Below are 27,929 nucleotides of genomic sequence, written 5' to 3'. Positions count from 1 at the left end.
CCTTTTCAAGTGAGTTATCACACCTGTTTAATGAAAAAAAATTCGTTGTATAAAGCTTGTTTATTTAGCAAATGTAATTTATTGAAATATGCTATAAAAACATGAGGTAATTCCCCCAAAACATTACATTAGATTTGTCTAATTTTAAATAAGATTTGTTTCAACATTTTTTCCTGTTACATAATGAACCTATATCAATGCTTGGTATTATTTAATTGTGCCTAGAAAGAAAAGTGCATTCTGTAGTAAAAGACTCATGCGTTCAATGTACCACCTTAAGGTGTAAATTGAAACGTCGTATATTTAGGTTTAACGTGTGGTTTTGATCATTTCTGTACAGTTCAAATGTTTCCTAGCCACACGCCAAAATATCAACACAGCAATTCTGTCGACCACGTGGTGTTCTGCCAAAAATAACAGCCAATCGCGTAATTGGAAACCAAGAAGGTGCAGTGTTGTCCAATCAGAAAAATCGAGTTGTGTTTCCTAGCAGCTTGTGTGACTAATGCCTGTCATATGACTCTGACACAAATGGAGTTAGTTTCAAGGAACTAGGTGTGCTTGTGGATTGATAAGAAAGAGAATTTTTGTACCAAAGTATTTGGTACAAAATGCCTCCTACGCTGTTTCAGAAACTTTTTAATAAGAGAAATGCCTTTTCGCCTCCTCCGAAGTGTGCAAAAGACGAGCAGACATTCAGGTACGTGACATTACAAATGGTCTTGGTTTTAATACCGTGCCGTGGTATGGCTTCTGTTTGTAGCAAGATAACGTAAGTTTCAACGTGGTTGCTCTTTGTTTTGGACAACATCGTGACTATGATTGCAAAAAGAAGAATAGAGCCGTATGTTTTTTGGACTCTTTTGTTTCTGGGTTAAGCATTCGCTACATTAAAATTTGGAATGTGAGATTTTTACAGTATTTTCAAGTTTACTTTTTGGGGTGTTGACATTTGTTTGGGTAAGGTGGTGCATAGAGTCGGAACGACCAACTGGGATGCAGCCTGTTCAGGGAGCAAGTTATATGATTAAGTACCGTGTTTAAAAATGCTATTAACTATTACAAATCCATTGCAATCGGTCACCCCCCTTACTGTAAACCATTCACGAATGTAAAATTCACTCATCTCTCGAATGACGACAGGGCGACTTTTTTTGTCTGACTCAATTATATACAGTATACCGCAACAAATAACGCGTGGGTTTGTATGAGGTCAGTAAAGCTAAAATTCATATCCTCCCCTCTCACACCCTATTAATATTAAAGATTTGATGTTTGAGAACACCATTTATAGTCAGCACTGCTTGCATTTATTTATTGTACAGTATATAGGCTATGCATTGTATTTATTTGAGATATTCTTACAGTCCAGAACTGTGCTGTGCAGTATGTCTGATACATATTTTGTAAGTATAGCTTATCATGCTCTTAAAATGGCATTGAGTGAAAAGTACAGTATATGATGCATGCATGTGTTCACCGCAGTCGTACAGTACTTTAAAAAGATTGGTGTGAAAAGGGTAGAACAGATTATGGGTCTTTCACAACTTTTCTGGGTAGAAGACCACTGTCTGAGAAGCCTCTCTCAGGAAAGACCCCCAATTTAATTAATCTGAATTCTACAATTATTATCGGTAATATAGCATTGGATATTAAAACCAAAAATGCATGTTTTTGTGAGGGACCTCTTAGTTAAAATAAAGACACGTACTGTATGTGACAGGATTCCTGCGCGTTGCACAGTGAAACTTTTTCATTTTGCTGTATCATGAATCACAAGACACATTTCCTAACACGACCGCTATCTCTTGCAAAAACGAAAACTGTCATTTTTTTAGGTTATATTTTTTTTTTGTTAGGTATTGCTCTGTGTTACAAATGAAGACATTTTCTTATGATTTTTTTAGGAGAATGCATTTTTTCTAGTCCCGTTTTGTAGGACAATATACTGGTTATATTAATAATTGTAGAAGAGATGCACTGAGAGTAGTAATATTAGGTCCAGTTGTGTTCATGTGGTTACTGGTATCTTATTGATCTGAGGTTCTTATCCAGTTTTTCATTGAATGATCCCATAGAATTTTCTTCACTATTCATAGTTGATATTTTTATCTTGCTGGAATGCTCTTTTGTTCAAATTTTATTAAGAAGAAAATAGATTCTCAGATTTGTCATGGGGTTCTAGAATGTGCCACAGTAGTGTCTCTGTCTGTTTAATGAAGAAGGATCATAATCTGTCCCTGTTAGCTTTCTAAAAAATAAAACTTGCTTGTGTTGAGGTTTTTTGTTTTATCCAAGTCTTTGGGCCATACCTCTGCATTCATCAGTATTTGTGTTTTTTTGTGTGAAATTAAATATTATTTTTAGGTTTGTTTTGATATCGTCAAGTGAAGTAGGATGTTTGTTTTATCCTTTTTTAATGAAAGGGAGGCTTAATAAATTGAGCTGAGATTTGATATACTCTTTTTCTAGGCATTTTAATAGGGACATTCCTAGAGAATTGATCATCTTTAATTGGAATCCTCTCACATATTCTCTAGAAGTCTGTGCAATTGAACGTGAAAGCGTGAATTAGCAAATTTCATATTAAAGATGCCTTACGCCTAACCATACAGAAAAATATGCAGCATTTTTACTTCTTTTAAAAAAACAGGATTGGAATCACAACTGCATTCATTCAATACCTCTTCTGATGTATTTATGACATCATTGAGTTCCCAGTGGTTTCACATACCTTAATTATCACTAATCCTGGACTACCTAATGTTAATTTGGCTAGCGAGTCCAGGATTTTCACAAATTAGGGTCTGTAAAATGAGTCCGTAATGCACAACTGCAACACATCTCTGTGGCCTTGCACATTCCACATTTCTTTTGTGGGTGATGCTTTTTTAATGAGTGTTAGAATCTGATCAGAACAAAAGTGACTAATGAACTTTGTGATTGTGTAATCTAGTTGTGTAGTAGGATGAGGTCACATCTGGGGAAAGAGTAAACTCCAGAAAGTTTTCTCTTTTAAAGGAGGGGGTTTCATTGATTTTGGCTCCTATTTTTTGTCACTGATGGTGGACACTTAACTAAAGTCTTGCATAATATAAACTGAACTATGTGCCAGCATGCTGTGTGTGCTAATCACATGCACATGGAATGGGCCCTGTATAAATACACTTCACCTTTCTGCTGCAGTCAATTATAGGTAAAAATGCTATAAATTATAGCTATAAAAATGCTTTACCTGCATTAATGTATGTCACTCAGTCTGGGTTAGAATCCATTCCTGACCTTTGGGCTTGACCTAATTTTTTATTCCTAAGACTAAAGTTTCATTCAGTCAAACATAAATGATCAGGTAAGTGTTTAAAACTGTTGTTGTTTCTGTATCTTAATTCTATATTATCTGAGATTCTGTAAGAAATCTGGATTGCTTCCGCTTCATGGCGCATGTAAAAAATAATTTTAACTTTTAAGTAGGGGGTTGGTTTTTCACATTTTTTACAAAGCTAAAGGATTTGAAAAAATGGTGTTGGCTGTTAGGGATTTGTAACAGTAGTGAAACTTAAAAACCTTAGTCTCACAGCTTGTGAATGGTATGTTGTCAGAAGGGGCAGTCCCTTAAATTTGAAATAAAAATCCTTTCTTTCTTCATTTTTCTGTTAGAATCAGCTCTATGATTTTTTTAGCTAAAATAAGCGCATCCTAATATGTGACTCACTTCAATTCCTGTAATAAGGGCGGTCTGGTCTCCATATTAGTCTTTCAGTTTTTTTTTCTCACAGGAAGTTCTGCATGTGAACATTAATTCACAAGAAAGGGAGTTCTGCAATGAACTTAAGTTTCTTAAGAGACCATGAGTACATAAATGTCACTGTAGCAAAGTGAATAATTATTAATACCCCACCCTAGATTATCACTGATACAGCTGCATGTTGTTTCTTTGGGGAAAATCAACTTTATGAAGGCCCCGGATTTTCAGGAGAGTCGGAGCTAGAAGCCAAATGTGTAATTTGCGATTGAAGACAAAGTCGTTTGGTTTAATTTGAGTATAATATAAATAATTTTACAGACATTAACAATAAACATTTGTGTCAAATGATAGTCTGTAGCTCTATAGTCTGTTAAGCAACTACCCTAATAAAAAAGTGAAATTTTTTTAAACAGAAGTTTATTTTTTGAATAGATTACTCATATTTTATCCTCTTAAGCTTTCAGAGCGCACAGTGATGAAAGGGTTGTCCTCATGAATACCAGGGAGGTCAAACAATTGGCTGACCTACTGAATTTAAACCAAAACACGCATGTTATGTATTTATACCCATGATAACCCAGGTCACAAATTATTCCCATCCAGCTGAGTGCTGTGTTTCCCAAACCATTGCAAAAGGCTCTGTAAAGTTGGGGAAGGTGTGAGTACACAGGGCTACCAGCACTTTTGAATGCCTCCCTGGAAATTAGCCCATTCATAGCATCAGAAACTCCACCCTTAAATCTTAATACAATGCAAACAAAATCTGGTATAAGTCCATCTCGGTGAGAGCTGTCAGTGGAGCCTTTTTAAATTTGTTTCGGCTGAGTGTCTGTTGTGGTGCACTCTTGTGTTTATTTTGCAAGTTTGAATGCCAGTATCAGAAAATGCCCTTTCCTTTGCCTTACTAATAATTGATTCTCATTTACATGTCGATTTAGTAAAGTACACTGAAAGAATAGTTATTTGTCTTGTCTTTATTGCCTTTCATATCGTGATAAAATATATAGTACCTGAAATCAGGGAAAGGACCGTTTTTGATTTTGTTTTGTAATTTTGAGCTTTTCTTTGTTCTACAAAACAATGTAGAAAAGAGATTATAAGAGGCTTCTCTTATTGCTAACCTTACGAATAATCTGAATAATTTTGATAAAGGAGAGTATGACTTTAAAAATATATTATATAGCCTACCATAAGTGTATTTCTTTGGATTCATTTCTGTAGCAGTGGTGTGACTGCGATGTAGCTCATCAGACTAATGGTTACCATTAAGTCAGCTTGTCATCATGTTCCAGTTTGAGCTATTTTGAATAGCTTCGAGACTTCTCGGAACTGTGGAATCATGATACACTTGACCTAAAAACATGATTTTTCTGCATTTTCCTTATTTTTTTCTTGTGTATAAGCTTTTCGCACCGAATACTGTCCAATGCAATGTGAAAGCTTTATATTTTATACTGTTGCTGTTGATACTTTTTGATATCCTGTTGATTTTGAGGCATTTAATCATTTTTATCTTTTATGTGCCTCAGAAATTTAATTTAAAAAAAAAATGATCCAATCAAATTTGTTTACTATGTTTTCAAACAGTTCAAGTCTTGGAATTCATTACATTCTTAAATAATATGACTTGATATAGTATATTAGGAGCATGCATATGCTTATTACTCAGCTTCATACTCTGTATGAAGGATAATTGCATGTATTGTTCCAGTTTTCTAAAAATAATCATAATAATTAATAAATAATAGTGCTCATGTTCTCTAGTAATTTTTGTCTTTTAAAGAAAAAAATATAACAGCATCTATCTTTTTTATGCTGTAATAATTTTTATGTCTGTTAAAGTACAGCAATTTAAAGTGTATAATAATGGTGGTATGTTTGCCAGACTACTTCTTACATGGGCAGGCATCTCTGAAAATGACCTGTTGCTATCAGTGATTCTGGAATTTATCCATGCTTATACACAACCCTAATTTAGGAATATCCTTAAATGAACTTTAGCAGGATCACATTGGATGCAAAGCCAGGCGTAGCTTGTAATTGTACGTGGTTTGAAAGTGAAGCAGAGTGGTTATGTAGGGGTCTCTTGGTCTGGGTCTGAATCCAGTGATTAATGGTATCTACTTATTTATTCTTTTTTAATTAACTTATTCAAATGCACAGCCTGTTCATGACATCTAAACGGACAGTGTTAGGTTTGACAGGTTTTTACAAAATAAATACATTCTATAAAGGCCATTTTAAAAAATGGAGCCTTTAAATAGAAGCAGTGTTATTTCTGCTGCCTTAGGCAATTAACTAAAGACTAATAAGTTTCTTTTTTTATTTTTTTTTGCCCTGGAAACCAAACTGCAGAATCACTTTTAACTAAAAAAAACCAATAATAAATGTGGTAAAATATCAAATTGTACTTCAGAAAGACTTTATATGATACATATGTTATATTCCTCTGTAGTTTTTAAGAATTGTGATTACAAACTCCCACTAGCACTCGCTCTGTTAGAGAGGCAGACTGTGTTCCTTGATTCACTAGTGCTCCTGTGTCTTGTTAAGTTGAATAGTAACTTGCACGCAACGTTGAATCCTATGTTGCTCAGATTACCTGTGGGAATTGGATTTAGGTGAAGTATGTAAACTGGCTAGAGGGAGTGGATCACCTGCTCAAGAAACATTGCAACACATGGTAACTGTATACTGTTATTTCAGGAAAAGAAAAAAAACCTTCAAGGTTCATTTACCTTGCATAACTTTCTTGCTGGCCACATGATACAAAGATTGAAAACAAACACATGCTTTAAAGTGATTATTTAGCAGAACAGCTTGATGTGCAGTATAGCACGTACATTTACTTTCTTCTGTAGCCTGAGTCCCAGGATATGTGTAAGTGTTTCGAGCTAAGGTATTCTTTGAACCTGGATTGGAGTATTCATGAAGAATTTGCTTTACATTTGCTTTATATCATTGTTTCAAGTTGTGCTTTAGTGCTTACACTCACACAACTTTGAGATTGTGCCTGTAACAAGAAAATGGTATTATTGAGATTATGATAAGTTCTTTCTGACCTACAGCATGAGTGTATCTCATTTACTAACTAGGGTCAAGTCTTCAAGTCAGTTTTGTTTTTCAGTCCTGTTAATCGTTTGCTCTGGTTAGGTTTTAGAGTCATTCCGAATGCATTACATTTCTGCATGCCAAGGATTATAATGTATTGCGAGGTACAGTGTTCCTTTGAAGGTTATGAACTTTGCCTGTCTATGCAGTGAAAAACTGAAAAACATTCAGGTTTCTGCAATTTGTGTGATTGGAGTGTAGAGGTACATACAGTAGATCTTTTGTGTCTCAGGAGCTACTTCAGGGAATCCATGCCTCTCACACAACATGGATTTGGATATATACACCTATTTGTGTTCCTCCTTGCTTTACATCACCTAGATGATGTTTTTTTATTCTGCTGTTTGGGAGATGCTGTATTACTTTTAATAAAATGGCTACATTGAAATGTAATGTGTATTTTACATTTTTGATCATGATTCTAAATATGATGTTATTGACCCATTCCTCTGCAAAATAATGGGACGATGCTTGGATTCGCCCTTTTTTTTAAAGACATCACCTGATAGTGGAATGCAAGAGTCATAGCCTGGAACTACAGTATGTTTCTGACTTAAACCAGACACATGTCTCTGATGTCTCTGGAAAAACATCCTTAAATGGCACCTGTTGCAATTTGTATTTGCTTTTGAGATGGATTTTCAGGATATGTTTTCATTCATCCATTTTCTAACTGCTACATTCAGATCCGGGTCTCAGGAGAGTGACCTTGGCAAACAGTGGGCACAATGCAGGGTACACCCTGGACGGGATGCCAGTCCATTGCAGGGCACAGACACGCACACTCTCCTACCACAGCCAATTTTTCCAGAAACCATTTAACCTACCAGTACATATTTGAACTGTGGGAAGAAAACAGAGCGCTTGAAAACGCGAGGAGAACATACAGTACAAACTACACACTGATAGCACCCAAGGTTCGGAATTGAACCCAGGACTGCAGTGTAGCGAGGTAGCAATGCTTACCAATGTGCCACCATGCCACCCCCTGTCCTGCAGGGCCTAAGTAAATATTTGATATGTAAGGTGACTGGAAAAATAAAATGGTGTACTTTGATGTTGACTTTAGAGGCAAGGTTTTGTCACTGTCCATGATCCATGATAAATGTTCTTATTTTTTTGTTCATAATTTGTTCACAAGTCCTCCATTTGGATTGAGGAGTTGAACTGTATCATACTTCATTAAATCTGGGCACTGCTCAATAAGCTGTCCAGTCTCCAAATAGATTTTGGAACCATTGTTGTATTATCCAGTGATCTATTACAATGTTTGCGGGAGAAAGGCCTATATAAAAATGAAGCAGTGTGTCATTTTAAATGTTAGCACTGAAATTCCCTCCGACATATACTGCAGGCAAGAAGGTAGACATTTCTCTGGCCAACAGCCTTTACTGTAACAAAGATTTAATATATTCCATTGTGGCTTTTAAGCTGAAGGCTGAGATTAGTCAACGTAAGTAGGTTTGGAAAGGGAGTAGGCCTGTGCACTGCAGAATAGTGGGTGAGTTTCAAGACAGTCCTCTGAGGAAGTGACTGTTGCCTGTCACATGGTAGTAATGGTGTGTGTTTCTTTTTGCTCATCTGATTTTGCTCAACAGCAAAGCTGACTGCAGGTGGCCCATAAGCTTCAAAGAATTTTCCAGTCATTTGTATTTTTTATGTACTGATTTATTGATGCATTTATTTTCAATTCAGAGAGGGGAGATTTCTGTCACTCTGCTGGCACCAAATGTGTCTGGACTTACGCTTGACATGCTGAGAGCAAGGGGAGCCGTGTGCCAAAGACGCAGTTGCTAGGGGGGCTGCTGTGGTCAGGAGGGGTGAACAAGTATCAGCTTTCGCTGAGAAGAAACAGTGATCAGACTATTCTGGCACTGAATGCCTCAGCAGGGCTTAGTTTTCACATCAGAATTAGCCAGGAGGAGATGGTTCATGACCAGGAATTTTTCACTGGAAAAATACTAACATTGTGACAGGAAAACCAAGGCAGTGGCCAATTTATTTGTCCACAATATACTGTAGCCTCATTCCTCCTACCTTCTGTCTGTTGCGAGAGAGGGTACAAGATGTTTTGTATGGATGGCAGCGATGAGGAAGACACATTTGCTACTGTAGCTGCGGACTTCAAGGCTTCGTTCCTGTAGACCTCTCTGTCAGTTGTTCTTTTTCAACTGGATACAGCACTATCTGCACAGGAGCATGGAAATTCCTTTGTCTGAGCTGTGTCCAGCGTTCCTGGGATGTCACCTGACAGTCTCATGTTTTTGGATGAATTTAGTTCAGAGCTATTCTTAGTACTGGAGAGAGTGTGAGTAGAGGGGCTTGGGAGATTGGGGAAAAGGCTGTCAGATGAACAAAGATGCCCAGGTACCTGCTCAATTTAAGCAGAGTTGTTGCTTAAATTATTTTTTAATGTTAATTTATGCAGATGGCTAATTGTTTAAATGATGTTACATGTGTAGTACAATATGAGAGGAAGTGGCATAATTTATTTATGCTGTAATTTATTACTGTCTATATGAATTATGTTAGTGAATACATCATATATCCAGTGTATTTACGTATGACCTACTGTAGTTTTATATTTGTAAAAAATGCAACAAATACTGTTCTAATACTAATTTATTGAATTTTAATGCATCTCAGTATATGTATGGCACATGTTCTATATATGTAGATATTTCACACTTTAAATGTTTTGTTGCAGTATGTAGTATATATAATAACAGTATACGTTCTGTTTTCCTTACAAATATAAAAGGGGTCGTGCCTAAATGTAGTCTATAATGTATTGTAACTTAATATTTAAGTAACTGTGCAGTATGTGGGCAGTTGGAAAGGAGAGAAGTTTTATGAGTTTGCCATGATTCAGTATCTACTACAGAATTGTAATACACTTAAGTGCATTTGTTTTGTAGAATTTTGAACCAGCTTCTGGTTAGTGCCCCAGAGGACGATAGTGTCGATAGATTGGAAGGAAGAACTGATGTTTTAAAAGGGCATGAAAATTGTCTGTAATTGCAGTTGGCTGGGACGACACAGTCAGGCTTCTGAAAATAATACACTTGTTAAGTGTCGAGATACTTTACTGCAGCATGCCTCTTCAGACTGTTCACTCACTGCTTTAGAAACACTCTTGTATTCCTTGGGGGTAATTAACATCAGCATTGCTTCTCACCTGTCATTTCTTACTCAATTTTTTGGCAGTGCTTTAATCCCATCCTCCCTGCCAAACAGCACACCTGCTGTTTCTCTCACTGGTCGACACATACAGTTAAGAGCACTCAATCCTCCACAGTTTGATTTAAGTGTTGCCAACAACTGTACTGTGCATAGGAGTCCCAGAATGCCTAAGTGACTCTAAAGTGTAGCCTGGGGTACAAAATGGATTCTTTTCCTTTACAGGTCTTCAGAAGCAGGTAAGGGCTCAAATCAGATCTTCAAGGCAAGCACTGGTTATGCCAGAATAAAAAGGTGTACTGCTTATGTGGTGCTTTTGTTTTTAAATGCACTGCAAGAGTAGAAAGTTGACGTACATCCCTGGTCCTTGGAACAACACTTGTATTGGCACCCTGCAGGAATGTTGCAGTCCCTAAGGCCTTGATATGGTTTATACTGTGGATAAAACCATTTAAATTTACACTCAGAGTGGAGCTGATGTTGTCTTTGGAAAACATTTGAAATTACAACAATACAATGTGTTTGTAACTGCTTCTCATTATTTATTTCACACTTTGTTTGAAGAGAATAACATTTTTCTGTTAACAGAGAAGAAGTTTGGTGTGGTAGCTTATTAACAAAAGGGTATAAATATCAGAAACATTCCTTTCATCAGTGACCAACAATATTCTGTGTTATTTATATGGGGTTTTAGTTTATGTAAGTGATTTCAAGTGCAAATAATTTGTTTAATTTAAGAGTTATATTAAGTGATCTTTCACCAAGTTAAATATAAACTTTTACTGCAGAGATATCACTGGAAAGAATATGCTGTCCTCCTCTGCATTGTGTCAAAACAGCTATAAAGTTTATGGTTCAGTAGCACCATTTGTGTATGATGATCGTTATTGCGTAAACCACATTTCGGATGTACAATGACTATAGCCCAAAATAACTTTGGATCTTACCCTATCTCTTGTCATCACCCTTAAACTAATAAGAGCTGTCACTCTTCCTTGGAACAACTGTTTAATCACTTTGTTTTTATGGGTTTAAGTGTTTTAACTTTTTACTTTTTCCTGTAAAGTGCTACAGAAACATGCTTTTAAAACTATTATTATTATTATTATTAGGGTATTATATAAGGAAATTTTGAATATTCCTCAGGTCCATAGATACTCATAATTATTTCCCTTGGGTTCAAGTTACTGTATATTTTCCTACATAATAAAGTAGGAAACAGTGTTTTTTGGATGGACAGAGAAAAGGCATTTTGATAGTATAGTCTAGGATGCCTTTTGCTACTGTATATGCCAGACAGGAGATAAACATAGACTGCAATATTCAGTGCCATTTTATATTACGCTGTCTTGAGCTTATAAAAATGTGTGACTGATTGAAGTGTGGTCTTCACTTCTGTGATTCTTTCTGGATTTTTGGTTTAGTATTTAAGAGTACATAAAATTCTTACATAAAAAATCACGCTTGTGGTGTTTCTTCCACATATAGATGACACCTTTGTTTTCAACAGCAGAATCACTGCATTTCTTTATTCTTTAGCTGGCCATCTCCTGAGCTGGAGCCAGGCCAGATCAGACTGATAGTGTATCAAGACTGCGAGAGACGAGGGAGGAATGTCCTGTTTGACTCCAACACAAAGAAGAAAAACACAGAAGAGACGCCAGTTTCGGTGAGAAGTGAACGTTTTGAAGGAAAAAGTAAATGCAGAAAGTAGGGTTCTGTTGGGTGTTGCTGGTAAACGAGTATAGTCACAGGGCTGCTTTTTAACTTCTGCTTCTGTAAAGGTCTGAACTTTGTCTGATTTAATCTCCAATATTTATAGAAATGCTTGCTGCTGACTTCTATAGCATTCTTTAAATTCATGTAACAGTTACTGTGTGAATGTGATGTGTCCTCACATATTTTCCTTAGTTATCATTGGATTTTCACAGATTGCTGAGCAAAATTATTAGTATCCTGTGCATAGCTTGTTTTGTTCAGTACTGCCTTCATTATCATTATACAAATATTTTAAATATAAATTTGAAACGTTTCTCTAAGGATTGGGTTTCTTTAAATGATTACAATTGTAACCAAATTGCAAACTACAATAAGAATTATTTGAATGTGCTTTCAATAATTTATTCTGTTGCTTCTGTTATCTTTTCTCTGAACATATAAATGTTGTGAATATAAACAAGACCATCTTCTACTTCAGCCAATGTATTTTCTTAAAGGATAGATATAAACAACAGATAAGATAGAGACTATTATAGTTGAAGTTTGTCAGCCTAATCTGCAGGTCTGAAGTGGAAGCACTAAGAACAGTGGATTTAGTGTGGCTTTTATCACATGACAGTCTTTGGCTTGAGACGTTATTTGTCCTGTGTGTGTGAGTGAGAGAGAGATGCAGAGAGACCGCAAGCGAGAGGGAGAGAGAGCAATTCCAGCTCACGAGTTCCAAGGGAAGTCATATGATTACCATTCACATGTTCCAACTGTTGTGTACTCTGTGAGGGCATGACAAGACATTTGTTTGATGTGAGCCATTAGCAAGGCAAGGAATTGCACGAATTCCACATCAACATGTAAATATCTCCCTTGCTCCACTATGCATTGGTGTGAAAATCCAAAGTGTGCACTGCGGGTTTTAACAAGACCTGTTTTAAGTTTCCATTTACTTACAGTTGTTAAGCACTAGCCAGATTTATGCTTTCATTGCAGATTAATGTACTGCAATGCCTACAAGACAATTTGTTTGACACTTTCCTTGAGCTAAATTCTTATTTTTTATTTTTTAAATTAGCTTGGTGAGAGAACTTGTGCCAATTCTCTTCTATGCTATTACTAAGGACACTAAAAATGCTTTACCTGAAAGTAAAAGACAGTAAAGTTATTAATTTCCATGCCACAAAATATATGAATTTTCACAAGCCTTTAACACTTTTGTGTTCTTGTGTGTCAGAGCAAAGAAATATGCAAACTTATTTCATTGGTGAGCATACAAAAGCAGAAGTTGAAAACTTTTAGCAAATACTCGTTATTCCTTAATAATTTTAAGTTGACAGATGTGGGAAAATAAAAAAAATATTGCTGATTACTGGCAGAATATAAACATATAATTATCACAAATGGAAGTCGAGAAATCAATCAAATCTAAGCTAGGAACATCACTTGAAATTCCCTTCTATGAGTGAAACAGTTTCCTGGTGGGTAATCAAATCTCTAACTGTCTTTGTGTGACCCGTCATGCAGAAGTTGTGCAGTGATGCCCAGGTGAAGATGTTTGGGAAGTGCTGCCAGCTGAGACCAGCAGGAGGCAGTTCGAGCTCCCTGGACAGCTCCTCCTCATCTTTGGCCTCTGAGCCGAAGGAACAGGCTCCCAGATACCAGGTGAGCTCAGGGCACAGACACACTCGAGCAGCAGGTGAAGGCTGGCCATAGACACGTGTGAGACACCAGGTGATCACAGGCCACAGACACACTTGAGCAGCAGGTGAAGGCTGGCCATAGACACGTATGAGACACCAGGTGATCACAGGCCACAGACACACTCCAGCAGCAGGTGAAGGCTGGCCATAGACACGTGTGAGACACCAGGTGAACACAGGCCACAGACACACTCGAACAGCAGGTGAAGGCTGGCCATAGACACGTGTGAGACACCAGGTGAACACAGGCCACAGACACACTCCAGCAGCAGGTGAAGGCTGGCCATAGACACGTGTGAGACACCAGGTGAACACAGGCCACAGACACACTCAAGCAGCAGGTGAAGGCTGGCGATAGACACGTATAAGACACCAGGTGATCACAGGCCACAGACACACTCGAACAGCAGGTGAAGGCTGGCCATAGACACGTATAAGACACCAGGTGATCACAGGCCACAGACACACTCGAGCAGCAGGTGAAGGCTGGCCATAGACACGTATGAGACACCAGATGAACACAGGCCACAGGCCACAGGCCCACTCGAGCAGCAGGTGAAGGCTGGCCATAGACACGTGTGAGACACCAGGTGATCACAGGCCACAGACACACTCGAGCAGCAGGTGAAGGCTGGCCATAGACACGTGTGAGACACCAGGTGAACACAGGCCACAGACACACTCGAGCAGCAGGTGAAGGCTGGCGATAGACACGTATAAGACACCAGGTGATCACAGGCCACAGACACACTCCAGCAGCAGGTGAAGGCTGGCCATAGACACGTATGAGACACCAGGTGAACACAGGCCACAGACACACTCGAGCAGCAGGTGAAGGCTGGCCATAGACACGTATAAGACACGAGGTGATCACAGGCCACAGACACACTCGAGCAGCAGGTGAAGGCTGGCCATAGACACGTATGAGACACCAGATGAACACAGGCCACAGGCCACAGGCCCACTCGAGCAGCAGGTGAAGGCTGGCCATAGACACGTATGAGACACCAGGTGATCACAGGCCACAGACACACTCGAGCAGCAGGTGAAGGCTGGCCATAGACACGTATGAGACACCAGGTGAACACAGGCCACAGACACACTCCAGCAGCAGGTTGAAGGCTGGCCATAGACACGTGTGAGACACCAGATGAACACAGGCCACAGACACACTCGAGCAGCAGGTGAAGGCTGGCCATAGACACGTATAAGACACCAGGTGATCACAGGCCACAGACACACTCGAGCAGCAGGTGAAGGCTGGCCATAGACACGTATGAGACACCAGATGAACACAGGCCACAGGCCACAGACACACTCGAGCAGCAGGTGAAGGCTGGCCATAGACACGTATTAGACACCAGGTGAACACAGGCCACAGACACATTCCAGCAGCAGGTTGAAGGCTGGCCATAGACACGTGTGAGACACCAGATGAACACAGGCCACAGATGCACTCGAGCAGCAGGTGAAGGCTGGCCATAGACACGTGTGAGACACCAGGTGAACACAGGCCACAGACACACTCGAACAGCAGGTGAAGGCTGGCCATAGACACGTGTGAGACACCAGGTGATCACAGGCCACAGACGCACTCGAGCAGCAGGTGAAGGCTGGCCATAGACACGTGTGAGACACCAGGTGAACACAGGCCACAGGCACACTCGAGCAGCAGGTGAAGGCAGACAAGGTGTAGAAAGGTTTGTTCTCTTACAGATATGGAAGGTTGTATGGTAAATGAGCATAATTTCTCAAGCTTGTGATGTATACACATTTTATCTTATTTTACATAGTAGTTTTAAACAGTTCTTCTTTGCATTTATCCACGTTTCGTAATTTTGTCTACATTTATGTTAAACCTGAAAGTACTGTACTATAAAAATTAGTTCTGTTTCTCAGCAGCAGTCTGGGATGAGGGCAAAATAAAATTCTGATTTGATGTAGTTATTTAATCCTTCTGTATTGACTTAGGCATATGTAAAGGTCTTTTGCATCTGTCTTTCTGAATTTTCTTGGTGGACTGAATCATGTCTCTCTGTGATTTTCAATTAGGTGCCCCGTTGTTCATCAGATGCTAACATGCTGGGAGAAATGATGTTTGGATCTGTTGCAATGAGCTACAAAGGGTCCACTCTGAAAATCCACCAGATACGGTGAGTTTCCTCTGAAACGCCTCTAATTTATAAATAAAAGAATGAAGTGCAGGTAGTGAAGCTGCAGTGACAGATGACTGTTCTTTGAGCAGCCAAAATTAAATTTATTCTGCTGTGCTTCTCTGGTCTGCAGTTCCCCGCCTCAGCTGATGCTCAGCAAAGTGTTTACAGCTCGAACTGGTAGCAGTGTATATGGCAGCCTTAACACGTGAGTCCTTTCCCTTTCATCTTTCATTCTAACATCCACAGTTACTCTACCATTGAATTAAGTACATATCTCCTTGGAGTACAAGATCTAGTGCTTCTGAACTTTTTTGTCTAACTTATCAGTATACATTATGACTAGTCTATGATTACAATACATAGATAAAAGAAAAATGTAAAATATAAAAAAAATGTAAAAAAATATATTTTTCCGTACTAAAGTTTGAATATGAGACCATGTATTCTTTCTGTAATTAAAGTAAGCAAATGTTTACTATTGTCGGACACTGAAGGTTACTCTTGGATACCTGACACTAATTTGGCTCTGTGTTACAGATTGCAAGACAGTCTTGAGTTCATCAATCAAGATTCGAATGCTCTAAAACCAGATCAGAACACTGTGGTGAACGGGCTACTGGGCAACATAGGTAACTTGACATTTAGAATTGGCAACTTTGGATTGACAGCTAAGCAGCCATTCATTCATGCTTGCTCATTCACTCATTTCCTTATTGTAATCAAAACATATATTTTTCATAATATGTTCAGCTTAAATAGTCGTACAAGAACCTTATGAAGTTTCTGATGGAACTTCAGTGTACTCTTTCAGAATTTTATCGGATTAATTTTTTAATCATAAATTTATAGTTGCTATTCTTTCTTTCTAAACCTTCATGTGGCTGAGATCTTAGGGATCTCGATGAATTTAAGTGTGGCATTTCAGTTTCATATCACCTGTTGTGTAGCACAGTTATATAGCTTATTTTTTTCCATTCTTGCACAGATTGTGAGAACATACCACTTTACATTCATATAACCTGTGCCTTCAGGTTGAAGTTCCCTGAAAGACCTTTATTGGTTTGTCTCTTTGTTGCACATACTGTATGCTCTGTGTACAAACACAAATGTTTTCTGTTTGTGTGTACCTGTACTGTTTATGTAATTGTTCTAACATCCATCATAAGGCTGTTCAAAACACTTTGAGTTGGATTTACTAAGTTATTTGTTTCATATATAATGCAACTTATATAAAAAGCCTTGTTCTTAAATGTATCACAGCTCAACCCCCAGATCAAAACCTTAGTAAATCCGACCCTTTGTTTTGATGTCTGTTTCTGCTTGAGTTTTACCCCCTAAGAAAATATATTTCATTTTTAATCTTTAGCTAAAATTTTAATTTTAAATCCTCAATTAGTAATCATTTATGTTTGTATGGTCAAATATTAGCACCATAAAGTCATTTTAAAAATATATATATATATTTTCTTAAAGGGGTACTTCAGCTGAATTCTTCATATGGATGATGGATGGCATATGTTGTCTTGACAGCTTAAGAGCCTCCATTTTTTTTGTTTGTATCCTTTATGCTGGGGTGTAAGTTCAATGTTCAGTGCAGACTTGTTTCTCTGCTTCACTAACCCAGTTCACGTCTGTTTTACGTTTTGCTGTCTAGGTTTTTCGCAACTCTGCAGCCCCCGACGGGCCTTCTCTGAGCAGGGCCCTCTTCGTTTGATCAAGAGTGCCTCTTTCTTTTCAGGTTTGCAGTGTGCTGTGTGCAGTGCATGCATGTCTATCTTTGTCCCATTCACGTCCCTGCCATCTACAGCCACTACTCCTGTGGTCTGTCTCTCTGTATAACCCTGAAATCACTATGTTTTTTTTTGTTTTTTTTAGTGTGGCACTGGTGGTGGCATTGTTAAAAATAGCTTTACAGAACTCACTCGGTGTGGTGGCGGCATGCAACTATGTAATTATGTCAGGAAGACACAAGTCAGAGAGCACAGTTCAGATATTTTCAGTGAAAGCCTGTGTTGACGTGATGATAAATCACATCATCAGATGGCTGAAAAGCCTTTCTTAGCAGGCTCTTATATCAACAATAATGTTGAAGGGTCACACACAGGACAAGTAAATATTTTAATCTTGGTCAAAGAAGTGTCTCTTGAGCAGATCTGTAACAATGGCAAGGCAGTATATGTACTGCAGTGGTAGACATTCTGTCTGTATTGACATGAGTAGTATTTAACACCCAACAGGGAAAAGAGGAGGCAGTGTGTGAATTTCTGATCTCCTGACCTAGACCTTAGTTTAGTTTTTTTTCTTATTCCGAAAACTAACTGGCGTGGGCGATTTTCAGGAATTCATGGAAATACTGCAGAAAGATTAAATATCATAAGAATGTCACCTGAATAAACCCCAACATAATGGTTTTGTCAGTTGACCCAGAAGTGCATGGGGAAACATAAATATGTTTTTTGAAAGAAAATAAAAAATACACTTTTTTAAAAAGTGACTAAGTTTAGCAATGCTATGTGTAATTTTTAACCTTGTGATTTAAATGGAATGCTCACCGGCTGTCTTTGTTAATCAGTATTTGGAGGGAAAAATGCATGCGTTTTATGAATCCTTGCTTAAATTGCCTGTTCCTATTTATATCCATTTAATTTTCAAATCAGATTTAAGTTTGTTTCATTTTTTTCAATTTGATAATTCCTGTGTAAATACCTTGTTATTATTTGGCATTCTGGATCTCTGTTTGCACATTGTGGTTGATGTTTCTCATTTTATAAACACCTTCTGTGTATGCTTCCTTAGTTGTTGAGTTGAACATAAGCATGTACAATTGTCTTTCCTTATGGATTCTGATAAACATGTATACATCCACACTACAGTATATTCATTGCACATGTTAGAAAAAACTTTTCATAAGCTGTTTGTGTTGGAAACTATTGGAAATAAATGTGCTTATTTTAACTTGGGACATCAACAGCTGTTGGTGATGGGACATTCGTATCACATTTGCAGTTGGATATGTACTTTTTCTGAAATAGTTTATTAAAGTTTCTTAAGCAAAATTCAATTATTCTCCAAAAGGCCACAGTAACCCCATGGACATGCCTGGAAGAGGACAAAATGATGAGAGAGACAGTGGAATTGCCAGATCAGGTAATAACATTAACTTGGACTCAAGACGTACTGTAACTTGTTTTTGAAGATGCAGTTTTTTTCTTAGTTTCATCCTTTTTTTCGCGTATAATCAAAATTCATCAAAATTGTCAAAATCAAAATCAAAATTGTCAAAGTTAGATTAAACAGAGTAATAGAGTGCTATTCACGTTTTTTTATATTATTAGCTGATTGTTTTGATTCTCATTTTGGAACTGTCTTAAGTTTTGCTTTGTTTGTAAAGTAATAATTCAGCAAGTTCATTTTTCATTCAGAAGCAGAAAACATGGTAACAATGTAATTGTTCACTGTTTTCTTTTCTATCCTTACAACTACATCAAGGGTCAAATCAGAGCCATTATGATTAGAAAATTCCCCAAATCAATCTTTGCAATATCTGAAATTCCTTAGAAGAGGAATTCTAAGAGAGCACGATATTTTACTGAGCCATACCAGACAGCCGAATGGTTATGTCTGTTGGTATGCTGTTATATAGTACTGGTACTGAATCTTGCCAAAGCTCCAAAAACCCTTGACTAGATCAGAGAATGGAAAATAATCTAGCGGCATTGTGGGCATGTGGGGAATCTCACGTTCTTTATAGTGTGTGTACAGATATTTAAATTTAGAAACGTGAAACTGCATGGATATTTATAAATGCAGCTCTCATTCAATCCCCATTGCTTTCCCTGAACCACTCAACAAGTTAACATGCAAAGTCTCACTGTATCTTTATTATTCATTAACTGTGGGGAAAACACTTGAGACGTTTTCATGCCACTTGCCTTGAGATTAAATTTTATATTCAAGATGTTTTGTTTTCAGTACAGATGTAAGTTAAGCCATAAAGTTAGATATGCATATAGGGTCTGGGCTATTTTGCTAGCTGACTATGACCGATTCTCCAAGTTGTGTTGTACAGATGGGTGAGCCTTGTTCTTATCTGCATGTTCTTAACTCCTCAAAGTGATGCTGGCTCTGCTGTGGGTACTGCGTCACTCCTGCGGTAAAACAATGACTGGTGGTTCTTAGAAGTGCGTGTTATGGAAGATAGCATGTGGGATCATCACCTGTTCACTAGTGCAAGGGCCACAGAAGCAAAGCTGAATCGATTACTATTTCCAAATGTGCACATTTAAAAACATGGGGAGCGATATTTAGCAGTTCTACATTTAAATTTTTAAACACACAAATATAATTACGTGAAGATGCTCGAGTGGGGAGCTGTAGCAGCATGCATAGGCTGCAAAGGAACAGGAAAAGGTTCATTCCATCCTGAAAGGTGACACACCTGAAGAAGGCTCCACAGCTGAAACGTAGTTTTTGGTTTCCTTTCTTTACCTTTCAGCATGGATTGAACCTTCACCTGTTCCTTTTAAACTACATGAGCAGTATGCAGAGACCACCAAGGGAAGCGAGTGCAGGCTTGATGCTGTGCTGTGTGGATGGGTGTCTTTCTGTAGCGATGCGCTCCTGACCTTCCTCTTCTTCTGAACGCAGCCTCTCTGAGCAGCCTGCTCGTTACTCCCTTCCCTTCTCCGGGCTCCTCCCTCACCAGCAGCTGTGCCAGTAGCTACCAGAGGCGGTGGCTTCGCAGTCAGACTACCAGCTTGGAGAATGGTGTATTCCCACGATGGTATGAATTAAAAAAAAAAGTTTTTTTAGCATTCTTTTAAATATCTCAAACTTTTTAACACTGCAGAAGATTATTACTACTAGCTTCTTTTTTGTAGTATTTGATTTTGTGACAATAATTGCCCGTTTTGTATAAAAAAAAAGATTATAGTTAAGTATACTATTTTATCATTGATTTAGAAATTGTATCAGAAATACTGTAGATTGTTATCATCATTCATTTGGATTTTCAAATGTACAGACATAGAAGAAATGTGCCTTTGGGTATCTGTGTTAGTTGGATGTAATGGAAATGATGTAGAGGAATAGAGAAATAGATATTCAGGAGAAGCAGAAGTAAGGTGGGCGGCTTCTTGAAAATTCAGCCACTAACTGCACTGCCGATAGACTTACCTGTAGCCTGCATTACATTAACTCGTTCATTACAATGTTCAGAAGTAGTTACAAATGTAAATGGTAGAGGAAAAGAAAAATACACTCAATGTTAATAACAGCACTAATAAAAAAAATAGTTCATCAAAAACATCTAAAAAAGGTCTTAAGCCTTAATTTTAAAGATGTCTATGACCAAACTTGATTGAGCAAACCTGATGATTGGGCAGTGAATTCCACTATCATTTAGCCTGAACACAAAAAGCAGCTTATCTCCTCTTTGTCCTCGACCTGGGAATACAGTGAGGGTGACGATCATGAGGAATACAACCACTATGTGTTCACCTCAGTCAATACTGAGACAACTTGATTTTGTTGATAGAGTAGATAGGTAGACAACTCTGATTAAGTTCTTTGGTGCTATTCTGTTTAAGTACTTTAACTGTAAACAGTAGGATGTTATTGTCAGTGTAATATCTAACTGCAAGCTAAGGAGTAGTAGTTAATGTGCTTACTAGAACAAAGAGCACATAAGAACATAAGTCTTGGAGCTGAATTTTGTACAGCTGAATAGGGCTGGGCGATATATAGAAAATTTATCGATACCGACGTTAAGAATCTCTCACCGACCTTAGTTTGCTTATGTCAGTAAGCTTTCCCAACTGTGTGTTTTCATGAGCGCTCCCCTTAAAAAAACTACAACACCCAGTTATCATATCCAGTCACATGCTTCTGCCTCGTCCAACCTCCGCTCTTCATTCAAAACACAAAGAAGCGTGCCGGGCATGAGACAACATGAGCGCTTATGCTGAACCCCAGTCAGGCAGGGATGACTCAAGTACAAATGAAGACGAGCTGGTATCTAAAACAGATGCAGTGTCGATCATTTGGTCATATTTTGGCTTCAGCAAACCGGATACTGAACAAAGAGAAGTCAGATGTAAACTCTGTCGGAAAACCCTTTCTGCGCCCAAAAGTAACACGAGTAGAATACAAAGAGTGCATGGACAAAAAAAAGAGAGAGACTGACAAGCTCACTCATGGCCGAAGTGATTCCCCCAAACAGCTGTGTCTAACACAGACATTTTCTAATGCCGCTCAATATGCAAAAGATTTACGCAGATGTAATGAGACAACTAACGCCATTGCATACTACATAGCGAAGGACATGGTCCCCATAGCTACAGTGGAGCATAGTGGTTTCAAAAGACTCGTTCAAGCCCTTGACAAGAGATACGTTGTGCCCTCAAGAAAATATTTTTCTCAAACTGTTGTGCCTGACATTTACTAAGTTTAATAGTTTTGCATATTTGTGATCTTTCAGCATATCATGTAATCATATAATTTCAAGGGTTTAAAAAAATTGTTAATTTATCGTTATTAATGTAAATGTGGGAAATTATTGCGGTATTGATTTGAGGTCATATCGCCCAGGCCTACAACTGAATGTGTATTGTGTAATAAAGCTTGGCTTTTAAGTTCTGCAAAGAGACTTTTACCACTTTTTACTTACTTTTTGTAGTTCTGTAGTTTTATGGCTCTGGATAAAGGATAAATCATTTTTTTACTCTTACTAGAGCATTTACTATGCAGTTTATGGAGGGAAACTGACTGCAGCTTACAAAAATTGTTGTTCATCACATGACGTATAAATAAAGGGTCCATATTGCCATCTAATATTCTTAGTAAAAGGTTTTTCGATCTCTTGAAAGGAGACAGGTTTTAGTTTCCACAAGATGGCTTTACCAAAGCTATAAAAAGGCTAGAACGTTTTCCACAGAACTGTTTGTAAAATATTGTTACTTTGGTAACTAACAACATCCTTCAGAAACCTTATTCGAGTTGGTCCCAACTTAATATTTAAAGATTTCATTTGCACTATAATCGCATTAAGATTCTGTGCTCCAATAGTCTTTGTGTTATTTTGGAAGTGGACGAGAAATTCTGAGTACTGAGAGAGTTAAAATTTCAATGTTTCCATGTTACTGACTGGAGGAAAGGCCTGAATTGCTCATTCTCTTATCGTTGGGAAAAGAACCTGAAGGTTATTTATATTCTCTTTATATTGTTAGTAAGTTTAGAAATATAAACCAGCCTTGCTGATCTTGTAGCATCATTATCCCTCAATACATATCCTTCTATAATGTCATAATAGACAAGTAATTTTCTGGCCTTACATTCCATTTTATGACAATCTCATTTCGTTTGACAGATGTTATTTTTAATGAAAGAGAATTGCTTTTAGGTGGAACTAATTGAGTCTCAACTGGGGCAGAAGTATGAAGATTAGTTGTATGAAGATGGTTCCATCTGTCAACTAACTCATCTGTTAACAGAGCTGCATAGGAGCTACTGGAGTAGAACATGTCTTAGAAAACCTTTTTATGGTTGGAGGGTTAATTATGAGATGGAGGACATTTATTAATGTAAGCCCCACTTACACACAAGTAAAGTAGTCTCAAACAAAATGTAGAAGTGATAAGAAATATTAAGATTCATTATGTAGCCTTCTCACAGCTCCACTTGATAAGACTTGTCTATTACTGAGTAATTGACTTGAGTATGGCTGACTTGAGTAAGTCACTAGGTTTGACAGTCATTTACTATGACTGTGTATCATCAGATTAACAGTGAAAATGAATGCAGTGTTTGCAAATAAAATGATCTAGAGGTAAAATCTGTAAAGAGCAAAATTGGACAAGGAATAAAACCCTGAGGGCCACCACAGGTAAACTTTGATAAACTTGACATTGCATACAAAGAAAAACACATTTAAAAAAGCAACGACAGGTGATACAGCAATTGATCAACCAGTGCTCTGTCACGTTCTAGTAACGGAACAACCTCTGCTACCTCCTCGGGCTCTCAGTGAGGGACACATCTTTCCTCCGGTTGGTGCTGAACCTCTGGAACGGGCCTGTGTAGTCTGTGGCGTGTTAAAAGACGAGTGGCTTGAAAGTGGGCGGGTTGGAGGAACCTGCCTGCACTTACTCACTCTCCCCTGTGTGAGGTTGCTGGGATTATGGCTGCAAGCCAAGATGTGCACAACACACAGATAGCTATTCCAGATTGGGTGGGTAAAACGAAAATAATTGGCGATTCTAAGTCTATACTGTATATAAAAGTTCTGTTACGCATGTATTATAACTAAACCTTGAGAAGTGATAAGTCTTACAGCATGTCCATGTTGATGGGGGACAGTGAAACATACAGCATAAAACCAAGACTTATTTTTAATAAGAATAGGTAGTTGTTTGACTTCTGAACTTCTTCAGTTACCTTAACCTTCTAAATAATTTAAATCTAAGTTCAACTTGTTTATAGTATTTGCTTCAGTTGTACAAATACAATCCAGACTAAGCCAAATCATGGTCAAAACCAAACATCTAAATTTAGAAAAATGTTATAACATCTGTGATCAGAAAGGTTTAGTCAAACAAGCAGTGTTCTTTAAGTAAAACAAGACAAGAAACGTCTGCCAGGATGGGTTAGTTGTGCTAAATAGCCTCTTCTAAATAGCCTTGTAAGATGAAGTTTCTTTCTTATGGCAAACAGTCATTGAGTAACTGATTCATAATCTCTGATTATCAAGTGAGTCTGTGTCTTCCATGTTTTTGTCCCAGTCTTACCTTGCACGGTTACCTCAGTAACGCAATTAAGAAGCCTGTTGTTATAGTGTGGACTGTAATTTGTAATTTAGTTGTCATAATTTGACAACTTTACCAGGGTTATCAAATTACATGTATTATTTTTGTTACATGAAATGGATTTGAAGGGGTGTAATTAAAATGTCTTTCCAGGTCGGTAGAGGAGAGTTTTAACATGTCTGATGAGACCAGCGGCCCCAGTCTGGGAGTCATGAGAAAGAAGAAGATTGCCATAGGTGTCATCTTCCTGCTTTCGCAAGACGAAGAGGAGAGTAACAAGTTTCAGGATTTCTTCTTTTCACACTTCCCACTCTTTGAAAGTCACATGAACAAATTAAAAAGTGCAATTGAACAGGTAACCTCATTTTATTTTTTTCTACTCTGAAAGTTCTTTTGTTACCCTTTTTATTTCACCAATGATTCATGCGGCAATTATTTGTTTTTTCTGCCTCTGCATGAAGAAATGTAACATTTCTTTTTCCAGAGGTCTCAAAACTAATGGAGAACATATTTCTGGTTTTGCCATGTTGAGAATGGTTTAGTTTAATACTAAATTAGAAGTTGACCTCCTCTTTAGAAAAGTATTTCAGCATTGACTGGTGCTAAAAGGAAACACAATGGTTCCGCTGTGGAACCTTCTTAGTTCTTAATCCTTAAGGACCCTTCTGGCATGCTGATGCAGCTCCCTATTCAAATATTTTAAACAGAATAATATAAACAAGAAATACCATTGCTTTTTTAAAATTGATTGTTTCTTGATTTTTCATTAATGGATTTTTTGGGTCTTACGTGATACAGTATACAGTCACAGTGAGAATATTTGATGGTTTTTATCTCAATATTAATGCATGCTATGCTTCTCCCAAACGGGTTTTTCTCCTTCTAAGTGAGATATTACTTAAGCAACAGACTCGCTGCTTTAGTTTTAATCTCAGTGTCTTCCATCATATTGACAGAATGTAATGAAATGACTGTGGTAGGGGATTGGCTATTTGTGTTCTGTCAGGCTGACACTCCTGAAAAAAGATGATGAATGCTCACATTGTCATTTATGTGTTTGGAATATATTTCCTGATTTTTATATCTGTGAATTCTGTTCTCTGGAGCGATTAGACTCTGAGTGTGCTTTCCTGTTTTTAAAAGGCAATGAAAATGAGTCGGCGGTCAGCTGATGCCAGTCAGAGAGCGTTGGCTTACAGCAGGATCGTAGATGCCCTGAATGAATTTAGGTGAGTTTTCTTCTCGTGTAATTGGAGAAGGGAGAGAAGCAAATCCCTCAGCTCATTATTTTGGAATTTGTACAAACTGGTTTTATATTAAAGATTGGACTTCTGTTTTAGAATATGAAGCTGTTCCAAAATTCTAAAAGCTGTTAAATTCAGATGAAATGGATTTGTAAAGTGTTTGAGGAATTTAAATCAAGAATTGTTAAGATAATACATGTTGCATTCAGCATGACACAGCTGTATCTGCCTGATGACAAACCATAAAGATACTGTAGATTCAGGCCCTACCAATGTGTGTTTTTTTTGTCTTTATTTAGATAGAGGTTAAGAAATGAGATTTAAAAAGTATTACAAGACGCCAAACTGTATAAGACGAGGGTGCGTGTTGTTGTTTTAAGCAAACAAAACCCTTAGTGACTGTTAGTGTTCCTAAGGAGCTTGTGCAGTACTTGCCCCTGATGTCCTGCAGTAGTGAGCGTGTCAGTTCCTGTGTCTCTGCACCATTGCTCACATGGCTGCAGCGAAGAGATTCCCATTGCTGCAGTCATATGCCTGCTGGCCTGCTGCCAAGGCAACCCAATCTCCCTTGGAGGAAACACTATCTGTTCCAGACAGTGTCAGGGCTACCAGAATAGTAAATAATATGTCAGTGCCATGAGATGGAATTTGTCTGCATTGGACAAACAAAATATTTTTAATATCTCACCTTCATGACTAAATATAACTTTTGAAGGCTGTAGCTGACATTAGGGATGTAAGGTCATAGCTAATGAAACAGTGTAAAATTAAGCATGACTTAAGAATAATAATTACAATCCTAGCATTATAAAATGATACTTCAGAACCTCACACCCTTGAGATTGCGTATATATATTGATTTTGTCAGATATTTTTAAAAGGCATAGGGTTTTTCTAAGTTTGCTTTTATTTTTCTTTTCACTTCTGGGTATTTTGAAAATAAGCCTGAACACAGAGCATACAGTTTTACTTTGGGGAAAAAAATTCATATGGCTAACCTGAATTTCACCTGAACAGCTGCTAAGTGAAAGGTTAGACATTACACTAGCTACACAACACATTGCCAGTGATGTTCCAGGTTTCTCTCATGCTATAGAGATTGATGATTGCTCAGATCCCCCTTCACTGCACAGTATAGTTTACATGTGGTGCAAGTTATTAAAAGAAAGAAATGAGCCTCCGGTCAAATGCATAGGCCTGCAAAGGCAAGCAGTGTATGGCTGGCTGGAGCAAAAAATCTCCACATCTCAATAGTATTAAAAACTGGAGGAACCAGTGGAAAGTGGAGTTCAGCCGTACATGTCATTTCCCTCAACACAACATCTGTCTGAAGCTCATCGTGCTAGGAGAAAGGGATGGGACTAAAATGCAAATGCTGGAATACATGACCTGTAGACAGTACATGGACAGGCTGTTTGTGGCACTTGCAGAAGCATGTTATCTGTTATGACATTCCCAATATTTGTAGCCAATGTGCACATTCTCCTGGTATGGTCTCATTAAGAGTATTTTTTTACACTTTAAGAAAGGTATTTGTAATTTACCAAACACTTCAAAATATAAACAGGCTTTGCATGTTGTGCTAGCATTTAATATAATAGTTTAGTGCAGATATCTTTGTCTGCATGTTTTTTACAGCACGTCTGAATAGAATTTGGATTATACTCCTGGATTCCTTACAAGGCAATGGAACTTACAGATGATAAATTACTACCAAGGATCTCCCTTTTTTCAAATCTAAGAACTGTGCTCTTCTTGTTGGCTACACAATGGCCTTGTTGTTTCCTTGCAGGACAACCATCTGTAACCTTTACACCATGCCACGCATTGCAGAGCCTGTGTGGCTCACAATGATGTCGGGGACTCCGGAGAAAAAACAGCTCTGTGGCCAGTTTATGAGGGAGTTTGCCTTTCTAATGGAGCAGGCCTCAAAGAACCAGTTGAGTACTGTGTGTGTCGGTGTGTGTGTCTGTGTGTTTGTGTCCGTGCTTTAGGAAGCTGAGGAAAAACAGTGCTGTCACGAACATACTGAATCTGACTTTTGTGTTCATTGAAACAAGATACATACTTCTGTTATTTTGTTTTTGAAGTTTATATATGCTTTTTGTTTGCAAGCTGTGGTTCACAATGACAAATTCTAAGTGACAAAGTTGATACCTTATAATTTAAAAGTCTGTTAATCTGAATCTAAATTAAGAAATCTAAAAAAAAAATTCTAGCAGTCCTTAATCTCTTAACTATGTTCACTTTGTCGCCATCTGTTTGTTGTTGATTGTTTTTTG

General features: G+C 37.9%; 1 protein-coding gene across 4 annotated transcripts in view; it reads left to right on the top strand.

The window, feature by feature from the left end:
• Positions 1-546: 546 nt before the first annotated feature.
• fnip1 (folliculin interacting protein 1) overlaps positions 547-27,929 on the top strand; it is a 34,946-nt gene continuing 7,563 nt past the window's right edge. For 2 of the 4 annotated variants that reach the window (XR_016094148.1, XM_088932951.1), the window contains exons 1-12: positions 547-700; positions 11,576-11,705; positions 13,271-13,408; positions 15,499-15,599; positions 15,733-15,807; positions 16,140-16,231; positions 17,257-17,340; positions 18,678-18,749; positions 20,250-20,385; positions 24,557-24,758; positions 25,547-25,632; positions 27,440-27,586. Coding sequence is in view for 3 of the 4 variants with exons in the window: in XM_088932951.1 (XP_088789077.1) it covers positions 612-700; positions 11,576-11,705; positions 13,271-13,408; positions 15,499-15,599; positions 15,733-15,807; positions 16,140-16,231; positions 17,257-17,340; positions 18,678-18,749; positions 20,250-20,385; positions 24,557-24,758; positions 25,547-25,632; positions 27,440-27,586 (1,352 nt within the window). In the remaining variant the exon portion in view is untranslated. Of the gene's footprint in view, positions 701-8,716; positions 9,224-11,575; positions 11,706-13,270; positions 13,409-15,498; positions 15,600-15,732; positions 15,808-16,139; positions 16,232-17,256; positions 17,341-18,677; positions 18,750-20,249; positions 20,386-24,556; positions 24,759-25,546; positions 25,633-27,439; positions 27,587-27,929 lie in introns of those variants that run through there. The other 2 variants (XM_088932952.1, XM_088932953.1) reach the window with 2 other exon arrangements.

This window comes from Atractosteus spatula, chromosome 14, assembly GCF_055471065.1.
Source record: "Atractosteus spatula isolate fAtrSpa1 chromosome 14, fAtrSpa1.hap1, whole genome shotgun sequence".
In the NCBI taxonomy this organism is placed as follows: Eukaryota; Metazoa; Chordata; class Actinopteri; order Semionotiformes; family Lepisosteidae; genus Atractosteus; species Atractosteus spatula.
This window is presented reverse-complemented; position numbering and strand designations above follow the sequence as displayed.